The sequence below is a fragment of the Sarcophilus harrisii genome, chromosome 5 (assembly GCF_902635505.1).
Source record: "Sarcophilus harrisii chromosome 5, mSarHar1.11, whole genome shotgun sequence".
NCBI lineage: Eukaryota > Metazoa > Chordata > Mammalia > Dasyuromorphia > Dasyuridae > Sarcophilus > Sarcophilus harrisii.
Genome location: NC_045430.1, coordinates 11293642 through 11314874, shown reverse-complemented (window position 1 = coordinate 11314874; position 21233 = coordinate 11293642). Strand labels below are relative to the sequence as shown.

General features: G+C 42.9%; 1 protein-coding gene across 10 annotated transcripts in view; it reads left to right on the top strand.

The window, feature by feature from the left end:
• The window catches only part of TNRC6B (trinucleotide repeat containing adaptor 6B), a 194224-nt gene that overhangs the window by 145714 nt on the left and 27277 nt on the right, over positions 1–21233 (top strand). For 7 of the 10 annotated variants that reach the window (XM_031939131.1, XM_031939129.1, XM_031939134.1 and 4 more), the window contains 7 exons: positions 248–406; positions 4147–4325; positions 10739–10771; positions 14688–14762; positions 15586–15631; positions 16616–16764; positions 17929–18099. In XM_031939131.1, the coding sequence (XP_031794991.1) occupies positions 248–406; positions 4147–4325; positions 10739–10771; positions 14688–14762; positions 15586–15631; positions 16616–16764; positions 17929–18099 (812 nt within the window). The remainder of the gene's footprint in view (positions 1–247; positions 407–4146; positions 4326–10738; positions 10772–14687; positions 14763–15585; positions 15632–16615; positions 16765–17928; positions 18100–21233) is intronic. The other 3 variants (XM_031939137.1, XM_031939130.1, XM_031939138.1) reach the window with 3 other exon arrangements.

The following is a 21233-nucleotide window of genomic DNA, read 5'->3' as shown; positions in this document are numbered from 1 at the left end:
AGTATAATTCACTCAGCTCCTTAATTTAGTTTAAAAAAAAAAAAAAGCAAAAATTTGCTCAAGACACAGAGATATGGCCCTCCTCTAGCGTGTCCATTTTAGCCTAGTATTTTTCTACAAGAGACTGAGAACCCAGACATATTTTTATGGTGCACCATTAAATACCAAAAAAAATTGTTTTACTTAGTAAATGATTAATCAAAAAACAAAACAAACAAAAAAAAAAACCTTTTCTTTCTCTTTATAGTCTGGAGCAAAAGCACACCACCTGCTCCAGATAATGGTACATCAGCTTGGGGTGAGCCAAACGAAGCCAGCCCTGGGTGGGGTGACATGGATGAGACGGGAGCATCCTCTACAGGCTGGGGTAGCACCCCCTCCAGTGCTCCAAATGCCATGAAACCTAGTGAGTATGGGCGGGGTTGTCACCTGAAGGGTCCTGGGATTCTCTAGTGTGATGAGGGTTGCATGGGTGATTCAGTCCTGACACTACGTTTAGATGGGCTCCAGAATTTTAGAACTGCAAAAATGGGTTATCTGTAACTGGGTATACTGAGGTCAAGGTTGATGTTGAGAGCGTGGGCCCTGGAATCACAAGGCTGGGAATGAATCTTCCTTTGGCCCTTTCACCGTCTGCCTTACATGGGCTTTCTTATCAGAGAAATAGGGATAATGTAGGCACTGTTCCTTCACCAGATGGTGTGAGAAAAGTGCTCGACAAACTTGGAAGCCAGGATTGCATAAATGGGGGCTCTGGATGTTCTGAGCTACAAAATTTATAACGTAAAATCCTTGGAGGGTTAGAATTTTCAGTCAAGGCTATTGACATATGCTGACTTCATAATAATGTGTAATAATTTAGGTCTTCTCTCTCTCACCTGGAACATTCTAAAGCTATTGCATGTATAATTTATAATATACAGATCATCTCATTTCTGTGCAAAGTAGTGAAGTGATCTCTTTTCATTGGGTGTGTGCTGTTATTCCCTCCACTATCCTGGTTTTTCCATATGCTTGCGTTTCAGACATAAGCACACAGAGAAATAGTTACCTCCAAGAGAGTCTTCTGTATTCCCTCTGTTTTTTGTCTCTGTCTCTCTCCTTCCTTCTCTGTCTCTAGTTCTCTGTTTCTGTCCTCTGTATCTGATTCTCTCCATCTCTCCCTGTCTCCTTTGCCCCTTTCTGTCTCTTTACTCATCTCTCTCCCTCTGCTTTTTTCCTATCTATCTGTATCTGACTGTTTCTCTTATTGTGTATCTGTGTGTGTCTTTGTGTGTGTTTTAAATATTTCTAATCAGAGGGGGGAAATCATTATTTGACTAGAGAGGGTGGAATTTAGGACAGGTGCTCTGTTTTGGAGAAGCAGATATTATTACTCTTGATAAGGGAAAATGTCCTCAAAATGAGAATACTCTGACAGCAGAATGGGAGTCCATAAGTGACGCTCAAGGGAGCTCTCCAAGTATGTGACTCGTCACTGGAGATGGTACAAGTAAAGGAAGGTAGTCTTCTTGGGCTGGGCAGACACTCAACCTGGGGTCTCTGCCCTCTCTGGAGCTGCTGTCACGATAACAGGCCGGGTTGTAGAATTTGTGGTCATATTGAGTAGATTATACCAAGTGTCCATTTTCACTTGTTTTCAGTTTCTCCAAACTTTTCCAATGTCTATTTTCTTTCCAGTCGCAATTTTATTGTGTTGTCCCTTGGTTTGATTACGTTAGTAAACCTAAAGAACTTTTCAAATCTTGGAGAATGGCATATCAGTGAACATGGGTTGCTTTTGTTCATTCTCAGTTCAGCATTCAGATGACTCCATAATTAGAAGGAGGATCTTGCCTGAACTGGAAAGACTTGGTCCTTCCAGAAAGACAGAAAACTTAAAAACTAAGTGGTTGGCTATGTCTGCAAGTAAGTTGACCTGCTTAGTTTTGAAAGCTCAGGCATCTTTCGCTTTGGACAATAGAAATCTCTCCAATAAAGTGTCCCTCGAGTACATTCATGAACATTCTAGTTTTTACTCTGACTTTGCTAATAAAAATCAGAGTTCAATTTCTGTGGGAGAGATGGGTTTTTTTGATGTTGGAAGCCAGCGTCTCCCAGCCCAGTTTTGTAGAACTGTCCCAAAGCTAAGCTCTCCCTTCTTCCATTCTCCCCATTCCATTGTCTCAACTCTACTTCAGACTCAGAGAATCTCCCTTCCAGGTTCAGGTGCCCATGTGGGAATGTCTGCTTCAGTGTTTATGATAGCACCCTTACCCAGGACTCCTGTGTGTGCCCAAACCAGGCCTTTGCCCCAGACATAAAACTAGTTACTGGCGTGTTCTGCTAATTCTCTGAACAAAAACTTTTTCAAATTTTAGTCTTTAAGATGAATAGGATCATTCCTGGTCTTATGACCTTGGAGTTTTTGTAGTCCAACTCCTCCATGAAATAGGCGAGCCCCATTTCCTGCCCCCTCTCTTCCCTTTCTTTCAATGTCCTGGACACAAACAGCCCCTTAGGTATGGATCGCTGAAAAAGATCCTCTTCCTATTGAGAAGAGTTCTTCTTCCCAATAACCTCTGCCCTCTAGGGTCAGGCACATCCAGGTTAATCCTTCAGCCATAATTATTGCCTTTCCTATGTGTGCCTGTACCCCAAGCCAGATCTTTACTTTTCCTATAGTTTGTTGTTCCTTCAAGTAGATTTCAAATTTCTTGCTCTCTGTTCTTTTGCTCTCTAGACTATTTTTGTGTGTTTATATGTAGAGAAAGGTAAGTAGATAATGGCTTATCTTAAGGAACTGTTTACTAAGAAATAGTATTTTGTATAGGTTTTCCCCCAGATCTTTGAAAGGAACGTCCAGTTTTTCTCTGAATGCCAAAGGAAACATTATCCACATGTTTCTACTCAATCTCAATCATATATATTGGTACTTAATCTAATGTATCTAAAAGTCAGTCCTAGGGGCTATACTCAAAGAAAGGGAGAACATTTTCCCATTATTTGTCACTGTTACCTCTGTCAATGAGACAGACAGAGGTGCAAGGCTGGTGGGGAGGGAGAGGTACTTTCTGGACTCTTCTGATGCCCTTGTGTCTTGGGTAACCAACAGCATCAAAAGATGGGACCACTTCATTCAGGGCATCATTTGGGATGCGATAGAGCCCATCATATGGGAATCAGCCTGGCACATCTGAATGGCCCTTTGTGGGTATCATCACAGCTGTTAGTCTCATAGAAACAGCAGTGAACTGTAATGGAATTGGGAACAGGCCAGAAAGTGCCGCATTTCTGCAATAAAGAGATTTAAATGACTTAACTTTATTACCCTCTCTTCACATACCTTGCAATTTTAGGAAATGGAAATTTAGAGGTAGACTTGGTTTGCATTAATGTATTTTTTTTCCAAATTGAACTTGAAACTATCCCCAACTACTTGAATTACTAAAACAATTTAGCCTTAATCTAAAAGCTGTTGAAGACAGTGGGGAGGGCTAGTACTGGCTTAAGCAGTGACGTCTTGTTTCTTTCCCTAACTTCTGAGCTAGATTTCAATAGAAGACTCTCCCTCTTGGACAGACTCCCTCTCTGTTCCCACCTCTTCCCCCCTCCCTAAGACTTTATTGCCTTACTTTCTCTGCCCAAACCCCATTCACCTCTAACAAATTTCTAGTGATCTCCTTTGCGTCTCTGTCCTGTACATTTTCTTTTCCTTCTCCTGTAGTCGGTTTTTCTTGGCCCTCTTTTCTCCTCCCCTACATTTCAAATGAGGAGTTCCATGGCACCCCAGATCTGCAGTACCCAAAGTTTTATCCAGACAGAATCCAAGACATCCATGGTATATATAGCCGGAGTGGGCAGAGGCCCTGAGCTCTAGGGGTTGCTTCCCTTCTCCCCTACCCCATGTGTCATCTTGATGGTACTTCAATTTCCTCCTCCACAAAGTGGTGACACAGCCTGTACTCTGTGTATCACTGGGCTACTGGGGAACAAGCGCTCATTGAATGTGAGTGGGTCTGACTCTCCAGGGAGAAGGGCATGCTAGGTAAGGGAGACATGATGCATTGGGTTAGTCTCGGCAACAATGGTAGGATGGCTCTGTGGTGAAGCCTTCCTAAGCCCTTGGCCATAATTACTAAATGTTGATTTTTTTTTTCCTTAAAGACTCCAAATCTATGCAAGATGGATGGGGGGAGAGCGATGGGCCGGTGACAGGGACCCGCCATCCCAGCTGGGAAGAAGATGATGATGGAGGAGTTTGGAACACCGCAGGCTCTCAGGGAAGCAGCTCCTCTCATAATTCAGCAGGCTGGGGGCAAGGAGGCAAGAAACAACAAATGAAGGTAAAAGGGGCTTGCAAGGGAAGATGGATCCAAGTGTGCTGAATCTATCAGATTCATTTATTAAAAGATTGGGAAAGTGGAAATTTTACTTGCTCTGTTCTCGAGATGCTAGATTTGGTTCCTTTTCTTTTAATCTATGACATGACTCATCATGGCCAAAGAATGCATTGCAGTTGGTTAGCCAACTAGCCATAATGACTCATGGTAGACATCCTAAGAGCATTCATTGGTATAAAAATCTTTATTTTATTTATCTTTTTCCTGCTATCATCTCCTCATCCACCATTCTTTTGTCCTTGACTACCTGGTCTGTATTTTGAGGGTAGATAAAATAAGATGAGTAGCACTCAAGCATAAACAATTTACCAAAACTTGAGTCATAGTGGGTTTTTTTTTTTTAATTTTAGGTTTTTGTTGGAAGTTGTTAATGTACATAGTCGAAGTCAGAGCTAGATAGTTAATTCAAGTTTTTTTTTTCCCCACAGAAATATTTTTCTTTTCCAAATACATGTCAAAATAGTTTTCTACATTCATTTTTATAATGCTGAAATTTGTGTTCCCAATTTTTTTCTTTCTTTTTTGTGTTTCACATTTCTCTCTCCCTTACTGCTCCCCTTCCTCAAAACAGCAAGCAATCTGATACAGGTTAAATTTGTGCAATTCTTTTGAACATATTTCTATATTTGTCATGCTGTACAAGAAAAAGCCAGATCAAAAGGGGGGAAAAACTATAAGAGGAAAAAAAAAAGCAAGCAAACAAAAAAAGGTGAAAATAATATGCTTTTAATCACATGCAGGCTCCATAGTTCTCTCTCTGGATGCGGATGGCATTTTCCATCCCAAATCTATTGGAATTGCCTTGAATCACCACATTGTTGAAAAGAGCCAAGTCCATCATAGTTAATCATCACATAATTTTTGTTAACTGTATACAGTGTTCTCTTGGTTCTGCTCACTTCACTAGCATCCGGTCATGTAAGTCTTCCTAGTATTTGCTGAAATCAACCTGCTTATCAATTTTTCTAAAAAAATTTTAGTTGATAATAGCTTTTAATTTTCAAAATACATGCAAAGATAGTTTGCAGCATTTACCCTTGCAAAACCTGGTGTTACAAATTTTTCTCTCTTTTTCCCCCCAGTCCCTTCCCCTGGTCAGCAAGCAATCTCAATATGTGTTAAACATGCAATTCCTCTATACATATTTCCACACTAATTATACTGCACAAGAAAAATCAGATCAGAGGAAAAAAAATAAGGAAAAAAAAAGGCAAGCAAACAACCACAATAAAAGATGAAAATACTATGTTGTGACCGACATTCAGTTCCCATAGTCCTCTTTCTGAATGCAGATGGCTCTTTTCATTGCAAGTCTATTAAAATTGGCATGAATCACCTCATTGTTGAAAAGAGCCACAAACATTGGAGTTGATCATCGCATAATCTTATCATTGCTGTGTACAATGTTCTCTTGGCTCTCTATTCACTTAGCATCAATTCATGTGAGCCTTTCCAGGCCTTTCTGAAATCATCCTGCTGATCATTTCTTATAGAACATTCATATACCATAATTTATTCAGTCATTCCCCAATTGATCGGCGTCCACTTAATTTTCATTTTCTTGCCAGTAAAAAAGAGCTGCCATAAACATTTTTATATATGTGAGTCCTTTTTCTTTTATGGTCTCTTTGGGATACAGGCCTAGTGCTAACTCAGATTCTTGACCCCAAATGCGGGGTTGTTAAGTGAAGAGGTTACAAAGTTTACAAAGTAGAAAAATGGGTCATGAAATATATTAGCTCTGCATAGAATGCTTTGAAAAGTAAAGAACCACCAAATAAAGAGGATATAATGACTTTAATGATTAAAGATCAGAATACTGAAATTATGATTAATTAGGAAACAAAGTTAAAGATATTTTCCCATCAAACTAGAGTTCACCTTTTTCTTTCTTTTCTTCTTCTTTTTTTTTTGGCTGAGGCAACTGGGGATAAGTGATTTGCCTAGGATCACACAGCTAGGAAGTGTTAAGTGTCTGAGGCCAAATTTGAACTCTGGTTCCCCTGAACTTCAGGACTGGTGCTCTATCCACTGTACCACCTAGCTCTGCCCCAAGTTCACCTTTTAGAATTAGATGATACCATGTATGGATGATATCTCAGGAGCTTCTAGAAAGTTAGAATCATATTTCCTGTAAAGGATGTATAATTTTGTCCTTCTGGATCCCTCTTCACAACAAATTATTGTTCTCTAGCCCATAAGTGAGAGTGCATTGGACAAAAAACTGATCATCCCGGGGCCAGTCAAGCTGACCTTAACCATTTTCAAGCTGAGCTAGCTGGGTACATCACCAGTGCCATGTAGAATATCTTTCTTTTTAAAAAAATTTTTTTATTTTTTAATAATAATAATAGCTCCTTATTTTTCAAAATAGATACTAAGATAATTTTCAGCACTCTTCCAAAACATTGTTTTCAAACTTTTCTCCCTCCCCCCACCTCCTTCCTCTAGACAGCAAGTAATCTGACAAAACTTAAATATGTGCAGTTTTTTAAAATGTATTTCCACATATGTCATGCTGCATGAGAAAAATTAGAAAGGAAAAAAAAAAGCAAACAAACAATAACAACAACAAAATTGAAAATACTATGCTTTTATCCACATTCAACCTCTATCATTCTCTCTCTGGATGTGAATGGCTCTCTCCATCATAAGTCTATTGGAATTGGCAAAATCACCTCATTGTTGAATAGAGCCAAGGCCATCACAGTTGATCATCACATGATCTTTATTGTTGCTATGTACAATGTTCTCTTGGTTCAGTTCACTTCACTTAGCGTCAGTTCATGTAAATCTTTCCAGGCCTTTCTGAAATGATCCTGCATGATCATTTCTTATAGAACAATAATATTCTATTACGTTCACATGCCATAATTTATTCAGCCATTCCCCAACTGATGGACATCCATTCAATTTCCAGTTCTCCATCATTACCAAAAGAACTGCTCAAACATTTTTGCACATGGCTTTTCCCTTTTATTCATTCATTTATTTATTTTGCTAGGGCAATTGGGGTTAAGTGACTCGCCCAGGGTCACACAGCTAGGAGGTGTTAAGTGTCTGAGGTCAAATTTGAACTCGGGTCCTACTGACTTTTGGGCTGGTGCTCTATCCATGGCACCTAGCTTGCCCCTCTTTTCCCTTTTTAAAAAAAATAATCCCTTTGGCATGCAGACCCAGGAGAGATACTACTAAATCAAAAGGAATGCACAGTTTGATAGCTCTTTGGACATAGTAAGAAATTGTTTTCCAAAAGGGATGCATCAGTTCACAACTCACCAACAATGTATCAGTGTCCCAGTTTTCCCACATCCCCTCCAACATTTATCGTCATCTTTTCCTGTCATCTTAGCCAATCTGAGAGGTGGGAAGTGGTACCTCAGAGTTGTCTTTGCATTTCTTTGATCAGTAGTGATTTAGAGCATTTTTTTCATGACTAGAAATGGTTTTAATTTCTTCATCTGAAAATTATTCATATCCTTTGACCATTTATCAGTTGGGGAATGGCTTGTATTCTTATAAATTTGAGTCAATTCCCTATGTATTTTAGAAAGGAGACTTTTATCAGAAACACTAGAGAGTTTTTCCCCCCCAGTTTTTTCTGTTTCACTTCTGATCTTGACTGCAGTGGTTTTGTTTGTACAAAAACTTTTTAATTTAATATAATCAGAATTATCCATTTTTGCATTTCATGATGTTTTCTAGTTCTTCTTTGGCTATAAATTCCTTCTTTCTCCACAGATCTGAGAGGCAGACTATTTTTTATTCTCCTAATTTGTTTATGGTATCATGAACCCATTTTGACCTTATCTTGGCATAGGGTGTTACATTTTGGTCAATCCCTAGTTTCTGCCATATTGTTTCCTAGTGTTCCCAGCAATTTTTGTCAATTAGTGAGTTGTTATCCCAGAAGCTGGGATCTTTGGGTTTATTAAACACTCGATTACTATAGCCATTAATTATTGTGTCATTTGACCCTAACCTATTCCACTGATTTACTGCTCTATTTCTTAGCCAGTTCTAAATGGTTTTGATGACCACTGCTTCATAATATGGTTTTAGATCTGATACAGCTAATGCCTTTCATATTTGGAAGGGCAGAACAGAATTTGTATCCTTATAGCATAACTTCTAAGAAAAATAAATTTATACCAGTGTCTTGTCTCCACGTCCTACATTTCCTCAGTGTGGCCTTCTCCTTTGCACTTTCCAGGGAGACGTCCTTTATTTTTGACAAAAAGAGTAAAAGGGGGGGAAATATTCAGCAAAACTACAAGGCCATAGAAAAAGTGTGAGACTATAAGCCCCCGGGCCCTCCTTGTGGTTGTATATCGCCACAAAGAAGGCAGGGAGAGGTCTGGGGACCTCTTCTGAGATTCTGAACTTCTGAGAAGCCAAGTCTCCTCTATCTGCCTATACCTTGAGCCTTCAGAGAAAGATGTTAGTAAAGGATCTGAGTGCATTAGGAAAATGACCTCCTCCATTACTGTTTCTTTTAACATAAAGGTAGTTTTTTATATCTATCTGCAAGCGACAGATAAAGGTGACTCCTTATTTAGCTTTCAAAGGTTCAGGCATCCAACCTGATTCTAGTAGTTACTTTGGATTCATATTGTGCCTCTGTATCTTTGATCCTGCCCTAAAGAATGTGATGCTAGAAGAATTTCTGGCTGAAAATGGGCTTTTTCTCTTCTAACCAACTCACTAGAAAGAAGGGAAGTTTGTCCATTCAGTAAATGTTTGGTAAGCACCTACTGTGTGCCAGTCATTGAGCAAAAGAGGAAAAGACAAAAGCAGAATGTTCTGCCATTGAGAAGTTTCCCATCTCTTGAGGAAGATAACATATGTAGAAAGTGAAACACAACGTATCTACTGAGGGCGTCCGCATGGAAGATGGGGAGAAGAGGCAGAGCTGAGGACCTGTGTGACTACAAGTCCAAGATCCAGCTTTCCACTTGTTGTCTGCCTCTTTGCATTTATGTGTGATGAAAGGGTCAAGACCAGAAAGGCTCAGGTCCTCCCTGGCAGCCTTGAGACTGCTGGCCATCTGAAAAAATTCATATCTGATACGGATTGTCACCCTAGACTCTCTAGACTCTCCCAGGAGCCTGGCTGGGCAGGCATCACTGCTGCCTCTGGGAGGCCCTTACTCAGGATGTGCCAGTGCTACTGAGGGGACGTGTGGGTCCCAGAACCACCCTGGCTGCACTGGGGAATGGGTTCTGTTGTAAAGGTCCTTTGATCCCATGGTCAGCAGTTGATAAACTTTTAGAGCAGGACTTCTTAACCTTTTTTGGTAGAATGGGCCCCCGTCATAAGATGAAAGAGCTGAGCTGGAAGGGGAGAACTACAGAAACCATCAAGTCCAGATTCTTCATTTTACAGATAAACCCAGCCAAAATCCCCCTTCTCACTCTTCCATTGCACCTCTACGTTTGTTCTGCCACACTTCCCTAAATTGTCGTTGAGCAAAGACTGTGAGGCTGAGAGTTCATTTTGCCCAAGATTTAGAAAGAGAATCATGGTGCTTCCTGAAGCAGTCTGCCACCAGTTTTCAAAATTGATCTGCAGAATTAGGAGATTATTACAATTGTAAAACAAAGCATCTTCCTGTTGATGACATGCCCATAACCTGTTGTAATCCAAGAAGCTAATATCAAATGATAAGTAAATGACTGAGTTTTCTGAAACACCCCCCCACACACACACACACACACTCCAGTCCTCTTTATAATAAAGTTTCTTCATTTCCTAGATTTAGGACCACTCCACTCCCACCATGAAGAACACAACAGAAACAAAATTCTTTGCACACATGTATAATCAAAGCAGATTTCCATGTTGGCCATTTTTTCATTCTGCCTTCTGAGTCCATCTCTTCTCCGTCAAAGGATGGATAGGATATTTCAGAATCATTAGTTCTCTGGAATCCTGCTGGGTCGTTGTGCTGATGAGAGTTTAGCTCAAGATGTAGTATCCCATCATAATTGGCAGGCTATAACTCGTTTATTTATTCTCTAATGTACAAGTGCTCCCTCAGACACCCATTTTTTTACCACCCTAAAGAACTGTTAATATTTCTGGACATTGTTAGAGACTGTTTTGGTCAGGACTGATATTTCCTTTAATTAATGCTTCCTCTGGTTTTCCTTCCCTCCTTTGCTTTCTTTTTTTACTATTGAGTGAAATATATTTCTGTACCCAACTCTGCATGTGTGTTTGTATTCCTCCTCCTTTTTGCCAGTCTAGATGAGTGAGGTTCAAGTGTCATCCCCTCCTTCCCACCACCACCTCCTCTTTTGGACAGATGTCTCTGTGTGCATATGATTATGTGAGATAATTTTTCTTAATTTCAGAGGGACACATGGATCCTTTCCCCATATTTGAACGTAAGCAATTTATCTTTGTTTAGTCCTTTATCATTGTTCATTCGTGTTTGCCTTTTTATGTTTATCTTGATGCCTCTTTTTAAACTTCAGCATTTTCTCCATAACTCTTGTCTATAAAAAATGTTTGGCAGTCCTCTATTTCACTAAAAAGCTATCTTTTCCTTTGTAACATTATACTCAGTTTTTCTGGTTAAATCATTCTTGGCTATAATTCCCTCTCTTTTGCCTTTTGGAGCATCATATTCCAAATCTCCCTTCCTTTATAGTGGTGGCTACTCAATCATGTGTGATCCTGACTGTTATTCCTGCTCCTTTCTTTCTGGCTGCTTGAACTAATTTTTCTCCGACCTGGAAACTCTGGGTTTTAGCATTGACATTCTTGGGAATTTTCATATTGCATTTTTTTTTTTTTTGAGGAAGTGACTGGTACAGTCTTTTTCTATTTTGCCTTTTGGTCCTAAGAAATGTAGGCAGTTTTCTTTAAGATTTCTTGAAATAGAATGTCCAACTCTGAGGTGCCACTTTATACCTCTCAGAGATTGGCTGAGATGACGGGAAAAGATAATGATAAATGTTGGAGGCAGTGTGGGAGAACTGGACACCGATGCGTTTTTGGTGGACTTGTGAACTGATCCAACCATTCTGGAGAGCAGTTTAGAAGTATGCCCAAAGGGTTATCAAACTGTGCATATCCTTTGACCCAGTAGTGTCTCTACTGGGTCTGTATTCCAAAGAGGGGAAAAGGGAAAAGGATCCACGCGGGCAAAAATGTTTGAGGCAGCCGTTTTTGAAATGGCAAGAAACTGGAAACTGAGTGGATACCCATCAGTTTGAGAGTGGTTGAATAAGTTATGGTATATGAATGTTATAGAATATTATTGTTCTATAAGAAACAATCGGCAGGATGACCTCAGAGAGGCCTGAAGAGATTTACATGAATTGATGCTGAGTGAAATGAGCAGAAGCAGGAGATCATTGTATACAACAATGACCAAATTATGTGATGATCAGTTTTGATGTACATGCTCTCTTCAACAATGAGGTGATTCAAGCCATTTCTAATAGACTTAGGATGGAGAGAGCTATCTGCATCCAGAGAGAGGACTATGGATACTGAATGTCAATCACAACTAATATTTTCACCTTTTTGTTATTGTTTACTTGCTTTTTTTCTCATTTTTTTCCTTTATCTGATTTTTCTTGTGCAGCATGATAAACATAGAAATACATATAGAGGAATTGCACATGTTTAACATATATTGGATTACTTCCCATCAAGGGGGGAGGGGAGGTGTCGGGAAGGGGGGAGGGAGAAAAATTTGAAACACAAGGTTTTATAAGGGTGAGTTTTGAAAACTATCTTTGCATGTATTTTGCAAATGAAAAGCTATTATTAAAAAAAGAAATAGAATATTTAGATATTTTTTGGTCAGGATGTTCAAATAGTCCAATTGTTCTTAAATTTTTTTCCTTAATCTGTTTTCCGAGATATATTTATTTTTTATACTTTTTCATTCTTTTGAATTTATTTCAATATTTCTTTTTGCTTCTTGGCTTCAGTAGCTTCTATTTGGACCATTCTCATTTTCAGGGAATTTGTTGCTTGAGCAAAATCTTCTACTTCTTATGCCAAGCTGACTGTTAATTCCCTTTCCAGTTTTTTTTCTTAAAACTCTCTTATCTTTGCTTTCCTTTTCTTTTTTCAAGTCTTGTTATGAAGCCGTAAGGCAAGTTGAGGTCCCTGATGGAACTCACAGTTTACAAGAAATGTTTATGCAAAATATCCCCTGGGGTAGACATCTATAGCTTGCCCTCCTGGTTGTGGGCATAAGTTTAAGATAGATCTTTTTGTACAAGATAATCCTGTCAACAGAAGAAATTCAACAAGGGTCCACTTAGGGAAAAGATAATCCCCTCAGTGTGAGAAATTCCACAGATGCCCACTCAGGAACTGAGTAATCCTGTCATTATCCCTCCCCGGGGCCCACCTAAGCGCTGGCTTGCTCCGAGGAACATGGTCTTTTGCTGAGGTCTTGTTACCCCATCATTCCATCCTCACATAAATGGGTCCCCAAATCTTTCAGGGCATAGGGTGATGGTCTTGTTTTATGAAGCTGCTTCCTGCTGGCTGTAGGTGTAGAGCTATCCCTGCCTTACCGGTCCCATTTGAAGAGGGGTTGAGCTTAAGGGCCTGGAAACTGCTCACAGCAGCATCCAATGGGCGACTGAGTCTTAGGACCAGAAGTAGGACAGTGTCTGGTGTTGGCCATCACTTGAAGGTGAGTCAGCTGGAGCCTTCACTGGGCAAGGACTTGAGCCAACATACTGTTCCTCATACAGGGCACCAAATGATGAGGTACAAGAAGTCATCAAAGTGGGAAGTTCGTCAGAACAAACTTACAGGCTCAGGTCATCTGAGGAAAAAAAGATTGAGGGGAAAAAAAGCTTTATTACAACATCAGGCTGAGTCCCCTAAGGGAACTCGCCTCATTTCTTTTCCATTTCTTCCTCAAGTGCTCTTGTTCCAGCTACAAACACATTTATTTCTAACCTAAAAAAACCCCAAACCTCCTTCTTCATCTCTTCCAGGAATTATGGTTGAGTGTGTGCCCAGTCTGTGTGCTTTTCTGAGGCTTTGCTTATAGATGTTGTGGAGTCATTCTTTCTGGGCTTGTGCTTGAACTTTACTGCACTATTATAAAGGCTCATTAGGGTGGGAGTCTTTTATTTGTCCTTCCAGCCTCCTTCCTGACTGGAGCATTGATGGGCTCAGCATACTTCTGGCCTACTCCTGTTGCTATTTTCTGGGGGTAATGGATGTCTTTTTGTTTCAGGGTCTCAAGGATAGCTCAGGCTGGGGACCCATAAGTGTCAGAGCTCCCAGAGTGGTCTGATTGCTCTGCAGAGCAGCTGCTGCTGGACTCGGTCCTTTTAGCTAGTGGGAAAATCCTGGGGGGTTCAGAGCAGCAGAATTGTGAGGTTCTTGATTATCCCTCCACAACTTAGGCCAGAGCTTAAAAGTGAGACCCTGCTCTGAACTTGTAGTCTAAGCCACTTCCGCATTGGCTGGGGCCTCCCTAGCCTGCAGGGCCACTGATCTTCTTACTCTTCCCTGGGACTGGGGACCAGGCAGCAGAGATGCCAGTTGACACCTACCCCGTTGCAGTATCTGGCATGGGTTTCAGGCCACTGTTGCCCTGATGCACAGCCTCTCATTAGACACTGCCTTGTTCTGCAGGCAGGTACTCCTGACCTAACCCTGTCGCCACTTTCTGCAGACCCTACCCCCCCCCCCCCCCCCCGTCTCTCTGAGCCTAGCTGCAATGGACCAAGCACACCCTGGGACTTCTGCGTCTCCCCATGAGAATTTGGTGTGGCGCACTTTCTAGCTCTGTTTGGAGGAGTTTGTAGAGAGGCGCTCACTGCCATCTTAGCTGTGTTTCAATCTCGAGGCCGAGTTGAACGCAGACTTTGCTGCCGAGTCTGGCACGTTTCTCTGCCGACAAAAGGTGTCCAAAAGCTTCTCCTCCTCCCAATGAGGAAGGACCCTTGGAATTTGTTGCTTTTTAAGTCTTGTGCCATCAGCTCACCTGTTCTTCTTCCTCCACCTCAGGCACAGGAGAGTGCTGAACTAGAAAATGCTCCTTCCAGAAACTTGATATCCGCTTCCCACAGTTTAATTGACATCAAATCCCACACACTGCATCACTGGCTGTTTTGGAAGTCATTCAGCTTTGTGCAGTCTTAACTAAGTAAGCCAAATGGGGCGAAAAGCTACACATATATCACACCACCCCAGCGCCAGAGAGTAATAGTGAGATTCAGACAAATGCAGTTTAAGTTCTTAATTTTCATGACTCAAAGGAAGATTTCTTTTTTGTTTTGACATGGTGTTATGTTATTTGTGTTTCTGTAGTGTTCTCTAAAAGGCGGAAACAGTGATTCCTGGATGAACCCTCTTGCCAAGCAGTTTTCAAATATGGGATTGCTGGTGAGTTTTATTCCTTCCCTGCTTCCAAGGTAATGCTTTTTCTAGCTTTTATTCATGTGAATATCCTGGCCCATGGTATACAGAGGCACAGAGTGAGCGCAACTTGAGGCAGTAAGGAAATCCTTGTCAAGATTGATTGCCTTAGCCCGTCGATCCATGTCTCTCCTCTTGTCCCAGCCCATGACTTTAACTTTTAAATGAGCTGTCATTTCCCAGTTTTCATGGTCTTGACTATTATAATACCAGATTTACTCTTGTTATTTTAAGAAGTAAACCAGGACATGAATGAAAGGAAGGGAGGATCCTTGGGGTTTTTCTTAATGTATTTTTGTCTTTTGGGGGCGCTTTGTCCCTCAGTGCCAGAAGAAGAATGACTTTGCTTGGCTGGCTGCACATCTCAAGACTTGATGATTTGACGAGTCACGAGAAAGCATTGTCATGGCCTGGCAGCTCCTCCTAGCATTTGATCCCAGGACTCCTGGTGCTTGAGGATAAGGATAGTAGCTTATTCCTCCCCAGCAGGGTTTATTTAACTCTTCCTCTCAGTCTGTTGAGCTTGTGGTCTCTTTGTATGTGAAAATTGAGCTCTATTTATCCAAAGAAACTGACAAGGCCCATGTTAGTTTATGTTGAGATTGGGTTAAAGCTTCATTTGGTACTTTCTTCCTCCTCCAATAAAGTGGGATTCTGGGAGTGTCCTTGAATTACCTTCTGCGTACCTGTGCTCAGGGCTGGCTCTTTGGAGAATAGTTCCTCCGCCTCCTTTCCAGCGTCCGTCTGCACGTGCAGCAGGATCTGTTCTCATTTCTTTTTCCTTTTTCAGAGTCAAGCTGAGGACAGCCCAGGCAGTAAGATGGATTTGTCTGTAGGTGTGTATCGCCATTACTGGTCCTGGTACTATAGGCCCCTCTTAGCAGGGAAGGGTTGAGGAATTAGCACATTGTAGGCTGTGAGAAGTGGGGGGCTTCAGAGACTCTCTCAAGCAGCATGAATGAACAAGGAATTCTCCCTCTGGCATCTCTCCTGGGCAGCTGCCTCTGTAGCCCCCACCTCTGTTCTCGACTAAACAAACAGTGGGCTTCTTCAGGGAGTCTGTGAGCAGAGATGGAAAAACCTACTGATTCTCTGGCTTTTACTAGAATTGATTCCCTTCGTAATCCTAGAGATGGGATTTTATGCATTAAAAACATAATAATTCTTAAAAGGACACACAAGAAGAGCCCCACAATGTGAGGGAACCAGAAAAGGCACGGGCTTGCAACTGAAGAGTTTGCAGCCTCCTTAGGGAAAATACCCACATAGATAAGGATGCCGGGTGGTAGCAAGTGGCAGGTGTCCGCTGGACCTGTCTGGGGCACTTCCTCCCATGTCGGGTGTTCAAGAAAGGTAGCAAGGGTGAGGAGGACGGGGCTTTGGGCCGGGTTTTAGAACACAGTTAGCAGCTGCAAAGATGCAGTTAAGTGAGGGTTCAGAAGGGGGGGTGGGGTAGGGAGGTACTTGATTTCTAGGGAGGAGAAAATAAATCCATTTGACAGGATCACAGAGTTTATGTGAGGGAGATAAATAGGGAAGTGGAAGAGATCCAGAACTATACAAATTCCTCACATAAAGAATCTTTGTAAATGTTTGGTTATGTTTAACTCAAGTTGTGCTGTTTAACTTTTATTAAAAGATCATCTTGAAATCTTAAATATTTTGATCAAGTTGATACTCAATGAAATAATTTGGAGAAATTGAGATGTCTCTCCTGTGGCTATGAGTTATTAGAATTTTTTCCCATCCTTTTGAGATGGCAAGTAAGGAAACAGACTCCTGGTCACTGACATGACCCTTTCTTCTTGTTGCCTTTTCAGGGAGCCTTCCTGACAAGAAGTTTGATGTGGACAAACGAGCCATGAATCTCGGGGACTTTAACGATATCATGAGGAAGGATAGATCTGGGTTCCGTCCACCTAATTCCAAAGACATGGGAACCACAGATAGTGGGCCTTACTTTGAGAAGGTGAGAATATATTGTTGATAATGACCAGTTGTATGAGAGAACAATGTAGGATTTCGTTAAGCAGTAGAATTTAGGAAAGAGCAAAGAATTCCCAAATCAAGAGCTAAGTGCAGACATTTACAGCATAGACCCTGAGAAATTACGGCCTCTGGCCCCACTGAAGTCATACCTGACAAAATTTGCATGGCAGATGTGGCCTGGCACTTGTCATACAAGGGGGCTGTCGTGAGGAAGTATAAAAAAGGGGCTTGTGGGCCGAGGGGCATCCTGGTCGTTCTCAACCAAGGAGCATTTCTGCTGGCCGTTGGATATGATACATGTGCCACAAATTGGCCATCCTCATTTCCCTTCCTCCTGTAGATGGCTGGAAACTTTCTCCCTTTGCTCTTAGGAGAAACTTGCAGGGAAGCTGGACGGTGTAGTGGACAGAGTTCCAGCCCTGGAGTCCGGAGGACTTGAGGTCAATTCTAGCCTTAGTAGTGTGACCCTAGATAAGTCACTTAACCATAGTTGTCTAGCCCCCTTCCCTCCCAAAAAAAACATGAGAGAAACTTGCTGATTACCTTCATTTTCCTTTTTTAAGCTGTACCACTTTCCTGTGATGGATTCCTCTCCCCAATTAGGCACCCTTCTGGTCTGTGTTGATTGCCTTCATGGTTTCTGTTGGAAGGTGGGGGGTTGGGGGACTCAGAAGATCTCTTTTCAGTGTTTGTCAATTAATTTCACCATAAACCTCTAAATTACTGTCAGAGCAGGGCCAGAAATCGGTGGTGGGCTCTGGTTGTATCCAAGAAGAGGTGTTTGCTGACTTTATCCGTCAGAGGACAGCGAATGCACTGACATGGGCTCCGGGCTGGCTCCTGACCACGGCCTCGGGGTTGGTCCAGGTGTCCAGATCTCGAGCGAGGGCCCCGGCGTCTTGAGAGCACAGATGCCAAGTGAGAGCTAGTCGGGATCAGATGGAGACTCAGATGTGCCTCCCGGCATTGGCCACAGCGGGTCTATCGGGCAGTGTGGCTGGAGCTGGTCAGATGAGACGTGGGGTCTCCTTGTGGCTAATGGACACTAACTTGGCTTCTTGCTGCTGTCTCTCTCTTTTCCTTCCTGCCTTCTGTCGCTTCACTAACCAACCCACCCTGGGATTGGCTAACGCCTGCTCTCCAGCTGACTTTGCCTTTCTCCAATCAAGACGGGTGCCTTGGGGATGAGGCTCCCTGCTCTCCCTTCTCCCCTTCTCCCAGCTACAAGCTGTCTCCCTCTGGCTCCACAGCACCCAACGTCAGCCTGGGGGCAATCGGCACAGGGCTCAACCCCCAAAACTTCGCTGCTAGACAAGTAAGGAGGCCTCTCCGGTGTATCACTGGGACCAGGGCTGGGAGCCGGCTGAGTCCTGCTCTGCACTCCATGTGGCTCCGTTGTCAGGCTGGGGAACTCTGGTCTGGTGAGCCTGGGAGAGAAAGGACACGCCGTAGGGATCTCGCCCCCTGAGCTTTCCTCTCGGAGCTTCTGGGTCCAGCGCACTAGTCCTAGTTGTAGGCCAAAGTGATGCATTCCTTACGAATTTCAAAGGACCAAGTCCACATCTGAAAATGATTTTGAGGAGATGGAGGAGAAGGATGGCTTGGTGTGGGACCGAGGGCCAACCTAGGGGATGCTTTTTTAAAACAGGGATCAGATAAGGAATATTTTCCAGGGGCTTCTCAGTGCAGTCTGCCTAAATCTGGGAGAGAAACACTTGAAGATTTCCCAGCATTTGTCATTTACCTGTCAGAGTAGCAGAATTAGTCTCGGGTACCTCAGTGACCTTGTGACCAGCCACGTGAACACTAACACCAGACCACAGACAGATGTTATTTCTGAGCAGAGGGGTGCAGATGGGTAAGCCAGAGAGCCCCTCTCTTGGGGCAGACTAGCACAAAGGAAATGGAGGAGGCTTGGGGGAAAGAGAGCCTGCTGAGCTGCTGTCACTGTTACTAGGACCGGGGACCTTTCCAGGGTTCCAGCTATTGGTCTGCAGTGGGAGCCCCCCGTACCCCCAGGGGCTATTCCACTGTGCTGGTGGATTTTAGTATAGCAAGATTTAGCTTTACTCTTATTTAGGCCTTAAGACACTTCCCCCCCCCCCCATTTCTTATTTGATTTACTCTTACATTACATGTTTTCAAATGATTTCTGCAAGGCTACTCAGTGATCTGGATAATTGAGGCCATTTCTCAGGCCAGGTGTTGCCCATTAGTAGGAGCGCACTTTAGGAGACCCTCCAAGGTTCTGTGAATTGATAATGTTGCCCATTGGGCTCCAGCATCAGGTCTGAATGCTGCTATAATGTAATCTTCAATGATGGCAGTAACAAAAAACCAACAGTTACAGTACTGATTTCAAGGAAAAGTGGTCTCCTTTGTTTCCAAGTCATCATATAAATTAGGAAGCTCTTAGCAGAGTTGGGTATGTGGTACGTACTTAAATACTTCTCTCCCCTACCCTAATTTGGTTATTTTTTCAATTTAATAATTTTTTTCATCTGTATGCCTTTTTTCTTTCTATTGTGTTCCTCTCCAAGTATCTTCCTTCCTTGCCCAAAAACTGCTTCTCTTTGTAACAATGACTTGAAAGACAATACTGTTGCATCAAACTAACCAGCTCTATGTACTATGCCATCTCCACAGACACCCACCTTGCAGTGAGGGGAGGGAGAGCCTTTTTTTTCTCCAGGACCTTCTCCAGCTTCATCATGGTCATCACAAGCATTCTGTCTTATTGCTTGCTTTCTGCTCATTTTCCTGGTTCTACTGACTTCTCCGAGCACGATTTCTAAGCAAGCCTCTGTTCTTTGAGCAGCACAGTGAAACCCCATTCTGGATGGGGCGTTTTGTTCCACCTCCCCCCACCCATAGCACCCTCTCTGGGTCCACTTCTCTCTGACTCCGTCTTGGTCCAGGAGGCCCTCACAGTCTGTGCTAGTGGAGGGTAGTGGCAGGGCCGAGGGATGGGCACATTAGAACCTTCGGCCGTGGCTATTTCTGTCCCATCCCGACTTTGCAGCTGTACTCTCGCCTTGTGACAGCAGCCCTTGCTTGGTTTCGTGATGGGAAGAGGCTTGCGCTCACCTTCTAGAAGCCAGGCCAGACACAGAGAAAGGCTCCTTAGGGGTTTCCAGAGGGGCTCCCCTGAGCCCTAAGAAAAGAAAAGGGGCCAGATTATCACATTGCATTTCGCTGGTCAGTAAGCATTTCTCAGCTAAAGTCGACTTGTGAAACAGTCTCCTCCTTGGAGGCCCTACGGTGGCTCTGTTGAACCCCTGTGGCCATGTCCTGACTGACCCCTGCAGTTCTCCTCCATGGGGCCCCTGTGGTCTTTGTGAACCTCAGCCCTCCCTCAGGCCTGTGGGAAGAGTACCTCTGCTCGCTGCTCTGCTCCCTGGTTAGGCAGGTGCTGCCGGCATTATCCACTCAGCCCAGAGCTGGGTCCCCTGCTCCCAGATTTCTCCCAGATGCTTCCCCGATGGAGCTTCCATTTCTTCTAAATCCTGCTTTTTCCCCCAAGCACCAAGGCTCAGTCTTGGAGCGGTCCCAGTCTGCCCAGATGCCCCCGGGCTCTCAGCCTCATCTCGTGGCAATGCGTGCTGTATTCCAGACACTGATCCCCTCTCTCCTCTGTCTCCATCTCACCCTATCCCTGCTCTGCTTGGGCCCGACCTTGGTGGACCCACCTCCGTCTGTATTTGTTGAAGCTCCACTTTTCTGTCTGTTCTTCCCTAAAGTGGTTCTCCTCTCTCTGGTTTCTCAACCACACAACAAATCCTCCCTTGCATCCTAGTAATTTGGGTACTTGTCTTGGCCCACCCATTGGATTGCATTCTCGAGCACAAGAATAGTCATTCTGGGGTATGTCTCTCTTTGTATCCCCAGTGCCTTGCCCAAAGTAGGCGGTTAATTTTTGGTTTTGGTTCGTTGAAGACCTCAGCATCTTAGGACTAAAAGGGGTGCTGGCGCAGATCCAGAGGAAACTTCCCCCTTCCCCCAAGACATAGGATATACAGAAGCATCAGCAAAGCTTCTTGCCTCTCTAGCCTAGACAGACTAGCAACTCTTAAAGATTATGCTCTTTAGAAACTTGACAACCTTACCATGCTAAGATTTGACATTTATCTCTTATTTATTCCATTTGGGAATGGTTTGGGTATTTACTAAAAACTACTGCTTATAAATAGAGTGGCTGAAAAAATGGCATTCTTTCTAAAGAACACCGGGGAGGCTGGGAACTGCATTTAACCCCTCCAAAATGCCAAACGCTGAGGGGGAGCTATAGGAGAAGATTTTAATGAAGGCTTTGGGTACTTAACAATTCTTAGAATCTTGCTTAAAGGGGGACCTGAGGTTAGAAACTAGCATTTAGGGATTCTTTGGCAACCCATGGGATTTACCTTATACCTTCTGTAGTAGTGACAGTTGAACTGATTTATTCTTTTA